The 6,635-nt window shown below is 38.9% G+C and overlaps 1 protein-coding gene across 1 annotated transcript in view; it reads left to right on the forward strand.

Moving 5' to 3' along the window:
• The window catches only part of SLC10A7 (solute carrier family 10, member 7), a 62,225-nt gene extending 55,590 nt beyond the window's left edge, over positions 1–6,635 (forward strand). The window contains exons 5-6 of the mRNA XM_008589244.1: positions 1,619–1,764; positions 5,377–6,635. Coding sequence (XP_008587466.1) covers positions 1,619–1,764; positions 5,377–5,406 — 176 coding nt within the window. The 3' untranslated portion in view covers positions 5,407–6,635. The remainder of the gene's footprint in view (positions 1–1,618; positions 1,765–5,376) is intronic.

The following is a 6,635-nucleotide window of genomic DNA, read 5'->3' on the forward strand; positions in this document are numbered from 1 at the left end:
TTTGTGTACTTATTGTAGCAGCAGTACCTGATACTATCTCTATGGCTTCGCTTCTGAGCCCACTGAAGCTTGAAGATGACGTGGAGCCCAGAATCTCAGCCAAGAAAAAATGACTCAGGTGATTTAGTCCAGTAGCCACAGTCCTTGAATTTTGGTTATTTTTAGGGACAAAATATCTTCATACTTCTATCACCTCTCCCTTTAGCCTCACTTTTGCTCCACCCCCATCTCCCAATTTCTTAGCACCATCCCTTTGGGCCAAGGAATGGAAACAGGAGGAGTTGTATTCAGGTCTTAATATTTTCTCATCTTAGTAACTTTCCAAAACTGTAGTATCAGATGCTACTTTTCAACAATAAATGGATTTTTAAGTTTATTATTTAGAAAAAAAAAAGGAAAACTCTTTTATTTTGTTTTTTTATATTAGTGTGAAGATAGAAACTGCAAAAATCTAAACGTATTTTGGAAGCTCTAAGAGTGTGTTTGGGAAGAGTTAAGTGTTTTCAGTTTATGGCAATGATATGTGCGGCTGTGAAAAAGAAAGCAGCCATGAAATACATTTTTGCATAAAGGTTTGAAATTTATTAGAAGGTAAAAATAATTGAAAAAGCCAAGCCTTGCTTGTTGTGTTATAATAAAAAGTTATTTATATGCCATCATTGTGCACATTTAGGAGCTGGGTTCCTTTCAGAGGTCGTTCTCAGAGAAACAAGAAGAAAGCTAAGCTATTAAATCTGTTCAGCTGAAAAAGCTGACATATGGACACAGCAATTCTGAAGACTGTGGCCATATCAAAACAATTGGTAATAATAGCTGAACTGCTAGTGTCTGAATTTTATTAGTTACAGAATCTCAAAAGGGATGTTCTATGGGCAGCTGCTTCCAAAATATACACACCCTGCCCTTGGTATAATAGAATGGTAGACTTGCAAAGTAGTATTCATTTATCTGAGTTCCATTAAAACTTCCAATGTGGGGTTTAAACATTCAGCACTGATTTTACAATTCACCTGCCATTCACAAAATTGCACGAGCCTTGCTTGATGATTGTAAAGCACGTAGAGATCCTTGGCAGAGAGCACATGCAAACCCTTTGTTAAGTGTTCATTTGAGTAAAGTACCCTCCTACTTAGAGCAGTATATACCATACGTTATCTTACCAAATCCTTTCAACTCTCAAAAGTGAGCTTTGGGCCTTTGAAATGTTCCAGATGGGCCTCCCTGAAGACCAACAGACTGTCTCACCACTAAGCAAGAGGAGATTCATTTTTAACCTCTCCTTACCAATACTTTTCAGCCTTCTTAAAGCAACTCCATTACACGCAATCTTCTCTCTTCTTGTTAGAGAGGCTGCTAATTTGCAGTCAGAGTTATCAGTGCCCTTGAATACTGACCACCTTTTCACTTTAATCTATTCTAGTCACAGCTTTATGTAGTGAGAGAAAGATAGAAAGATTTGGTGACTTACTTGAGACCTTCCCATTTCAATTCTGTGAATACATACCGGGAAATGGTATAGTAATAACCTGTTCCAAAGTTCTGATTTCAATGGAACATGTCGTGAATTTGATGACAGACTGAATTTGCCTCTGGGTTTTCTGTCTTCTTTGGTCCCCAGGAGTTCCAATGCTGAAGATTGTGTTTGCAGGCCACGAGTATCTCTCTTTAATATCTGTGCCGTTGCTCATCTACCACCCAGCCCAGATCCTCCTGGGAAGTGTGTTGGTGCCAACAATAAAGTCATGGATGGTGTCAAGGCAGAAGGTAAGGCTCTAGAAAGATCTTATTTGTATCCGAATTAGATTGAAATGCTGTTGCTGAATCTGAACTTTGTCCACTTCAGTTTTTGCTAGCATATCCTCATTCTCAGGTACATAGTTTCTTAACTAAATATAGTAGTAATGGGGCATTGATCCATTTTAATTTGAACAGGACAGTTGAGGATTAAACATTTTAAATTATTAAAGAAGACAATTATGCAGTTTTAAAAGGCTTTTTTAAAAATTCACTCATATTGAAGGACATATTGCATGGGGTAAAAGTTCAGTAAATGTACTCAACATACCTACCCCCTCCACTCTGGGCACATCATTTTAGCCCCACCCAATCTTTCATGCATGTCCTAATTTCACATGCCTTTGTCATTATGATAGAACCTGGCTTTATCTAAATGCCTACTTTTTAAAAAAATTTTCTAGATACATAATAACTTCTTAGTACAAACTGTGTTTAGGCATTAAAAAAAAAATAAGTAGCAAAGGAGTCCACCCTTAGCTCAGAGTCTTTTTACATATTAAATATTTGTGGATTTGTTATCAATCAGAATAAAGTAAACTGGGTGAGTCAAAAGACGTTTAGATGACGCGTATAACATGGTGGCACTCACAAAGCTGCCTCCTTCTCAGTGGCTTGAACCTGCCCAGGACTTATTTTTGTCTGTACATGAGGCAGCAACTGTTATCAGGAGATGTGCAGGAAGAAGAGACATCCAATGAGAAAGTGCCCTATGTCATGTCATTAATATCCTAAAAATGGAATGGCCACAGAACCACTTATTGAGCTGCGTGTGTGCTAAGCATACCCCACCCTTTCCCTGGTTCAGAGTATGGATCTCGAGCCAGCCTGCCTGGGCTCAGAACACAGGCTTCCAGCTCTGCCACTTTCTCACTGTGTGACCTTGGCATACATCACTTCTCTGCACCTCATTTTCTGCCACTATGTGACTAATGATAATATCTACACCCTAAAGTTGTAGAGGATTATGTGGCAGGCGCTTGGTAAAAGGTAGCTGCTGGAACTGTTGTTGCTGTCACTGTGGTTCACTATTGTCCGTAACGATGTTCATAGCAGGCTTTGCTCTCCCCATTTTACAGGTTAGGAGGCTCAGAGAGTTGAGCAACTTCCCCAAGGGCATGTGGACAGTTCAGTCAGTGCTGGAGTTAAGACTTGAACCCTGGTCTATTTGGCCCCCAAAATCTTCCCCTAGCATCACAGTGACACTCCGGAGAGAAATATAACATCACTTTTCACTCAAAAGCCCCCAGAAGCCTACCTGGGAAGTTTAGCCCATCCAACATGTGCACTAATTCAGTTATATAACAGCGTGTTAGTGATTCCTGTTCTGCACTGGGCACCACTCGGGCTGTGAGCCTCCTGCTCAGTCAGGAGAGGACCAGTTTAGTACCTTTTTCTCTCCTTTACTAATTATCCCCTTTGAAAACTTCCATTTATGTTTATGCTTATGTTCATCAATGTGTATGTGCATTGTCAGTCGGAATTTGTGCATATAAATTTGGACAAAATGAAGAAAATTATATGGAAATCCTAATATTCTTATCAATAATATGAAGTCATAGTATAAAGCAATTAATGACAATGAATTTTTCTTTTTTTATTAAAAATATTTTAACATTCATTTGTACATATTTGTGCAGTATAGTGTGTTGTTTCAATACACGCATATATGCACAATGGTTCACTTAGGGTAGACAGCACAGTTTTGTGCCTGTTGATCCACCACTTCTCCTCCCCCCGAAACCCTTCCCTCCCAGCCTCTGGTAACTATTATCCTGCTCTCTACTTGTATGAGAGCCACTTTTTTTTAGATTCCACATATGAGTAATATCACATGGTATTTGTCTCTTTCTGCCTGACTTACTTCACTCAACATGATGGTTTCCACTTCCGTCCATGTTGCTGCAAATGACAGGATATCTTTTTTTTTTTAATAGCTGAATAGTATTCCATTGTGTTTACATACCACAGTTTTTTAATCCATTCATCTATCAATGGACATTTAGGTTGATTTCATCTCATGGCTATCATGAGTAGTGCTGCGATGAACATGGGAGTTCAGGTGTCTTTTTGATATTTGATTTCATTTTCATTGGGTATCTGCCCAGCAGTGGGATAGCTGGGTCGTAAGATAGATCTATTTTTAGTTCTCTGGGGAACCTCCATAGTTTTCCACAATAGCTGTACCAATTTAAACTCCTACCAACTATGTAGGAGAATTCTCTTTTCTCCGCATGCTCACCCGCATTTCTTATTTTCTGTCTCGTTGGTAATAGCCATTCTAACTGGGGTGAGGTGATATCTCATTGTGGTTTTAATTAGTCTTCCCTCTAGGTGTTTAAAAGCTCTGCAATTTATTCTACAGAGTAACAAAAGCATTTTCAAAAGGGAGACTAAACTGGACAATGCTGTTTGTTTTCCCTTTATATAGAAACCTCTCCAAACCAGGAGGTCACTGGCTAACTGAGGATAATACAGAAGGCCCAGAATATTTATGCTTGGCATTTGACCACTAAAATAAATACAAAGAGTCTATCCTCAGGGTATCCCTGAATGCCTCCTTCACTTTGCAAACAATACTGATTAAGACCCACAGCCACCATCTAGCACACAGCGGAACTGTAGGAGTAGCCGGGCTGGGCTGGGGGCAGATGGCAAAGTCTGCTAATAGCTGAATAGTATTCCATTGTGTTTACATACCACAGTTTTTTAATCCATTCATCTATCAATGGACATTTAGGTTGATTTCATCTCATGGCTATCATGAGTAGTGCTGCGATGAACATGGGAGTTCAGGTGTCTTTTTGATATTTGATTTCATTTTCATTGGGTATCTGCCCAGCAGTGGGATAGCTGGGTCGTAAGATAGATCTATTTTTAGTTCTCTGGGGAACCTCCATAGTTTTCCACAATAGCTGTACCAATTTAAACTCCTACCAACTATGTAGGAGAATTCTCTTTTCTCCGCATGCTCACCCGCATTTCTTATTTTCTGTCTCGTTGGTAATAGCCATTCTAACTGGGGTGAGGTGATATCTCATTGTGGTTTTAATTAGTCTTCCCTCTAGGTGTTTAAAAGCTCTGCAATTTATTCTACAGAGTAACAAAAGCATTTTCAAAAGGGAGACTAAACTGGACAATGCTGTTTGTTTTCCCTTTATATAGAAACCTCTCCAAACCAGGAGGTCACTGGCTAACTGAGGATAATACAGAAGGCCCAGAATATTTATGCTTGGCATTTGACCACTAAAATAAATACAAAGAGTCTATCCTCAGGGTATCCCTGAATGCCTCCTTCACTTTGCAAACAATACTGATTAAGACCCACAGCCACCATCTAGCACACAGCGGAACTGTAGGAGTAGCCGGGCTGGGCTGGGGGCAGATGGCAAAGTCTGCTGGCCAGTGAAGTGGGCAGGTGAATCTGTTTATATCCAGAGGTTTGAATTCTTGGCTATGTAATGCTATCTGGGTGGGCCTCTTCTTCCTTCTAGTGGCATAAATTACCTAGTATTAATCGATGTTTTCACTTTGCTAATGGATCCTGTCCTATTCTGAACACCATGTTTTCCTTTCTTTCAGGGAGTGAAGCTGATGAGGCCAACAGTATAACGAAGGAGACGCACTTTCTGTAGCAATGTATATGTGTACAGGATTGTACATACGAACAGTTCTGAGAACTTGTACTTGTGAATGTTGCTTCGATGCATATTTTATTTTTTTACACAAAAATATGATATACCTGTTTAAGTGCCTTAAAATGTATTTGACAAGAGCATAATTTCCAAAACATACTTCGTTGGTTTCTGCCAGGGGTGGTACAGTATTTTGGAGTTAATTTTTTTTTTCCTAACACAGGAAACAGTCATAGTAAGTGACAAAAAAGCAAACATGCTTTCCCTGCACCACCTTTTGTGCAATACAGCTCTGTAATAGTTACTGTAATGTTTGAAATGAGGTCACACCGTCAGGAAGATGCCCTTCTGATGACAGTGAAAATTTCCAAAGGCTTATTCACGCGTACTTTGATTTACTGTGTGACTCTTTTTTCTACAACTGTGACATGCCTCTTCCCTATCAACTCAGCAGGGGTCATAGATCGAATAGATGCTGGAAAGCATATGATATTTGCATTCCTTGACATCATTTTTTTTCGACATTCCTTCAAATAGTTTCCACACAGAAATTTCTCAGTCCCATTATAAGAGAGTGTGGTGTTATAAGTCTTAAATTTATTATAAGCTGCTTCAAAGAAACGGCCTGATGTTTGAGTTATGAGGGAAGTGCGTGAAGTTTTGAGGTAAACTACAGGATTTAGTTTGGGGAGATTTTAAATTATATCTCAATATGTTTTTCGTCTTTTTTCTGTAATTTCTTTCTTACCTGTCTTCTAATACATTTGCACACTCATAACAGCCAAATGTGAGACACAAATATGTTGCAGACAGTTTGAGAACAGTGACAAGTAATGATGTATTAATACCCACATTCCACACTGGGACCAAATTTTTTTTCCTGTTACACAGATGCGCTAAGCACTTTCCAGTATGCCCCTTTTTGCCAGAAGCAGCCTATTACATCCCTGAATTAAGCACACTTAAGGCACTTGAGACAATTTATTAAAGAGAATTGAAATGTTTGTAACATTTTTTAAAAAATTAAATCATATTGCTCCTGTGAATATATGAAAATATAAAGGTCATAGATACAAACAAATGTTACATATACACATTCTGTCTAGCCAGATGGAAAGAAAAACGGGCACAGAAAATGCAAAACTGTTCGTTAACCAAAATATCAGGTAAAATTAGTTCCTAACTGGGCATCAGCTTTCAAAGGAG

This window comes from Galeopterus variegatus, unplaced genomic scaffold (assembly GCF_000696425.1).
Source record: "Galeopterus variegatus unplaced genomic scaffold, G_variegatus-3.0.2 Scaffold5327, whole genome shotgun sequence".
Taxonomy (NCBI): domain Eukaryota; kingdom Metazoa; phylum Chordata; class Mammalia; order Dermoptera; family Cynocephalidae; genus Galeopterus; species Galeopterus variegatus.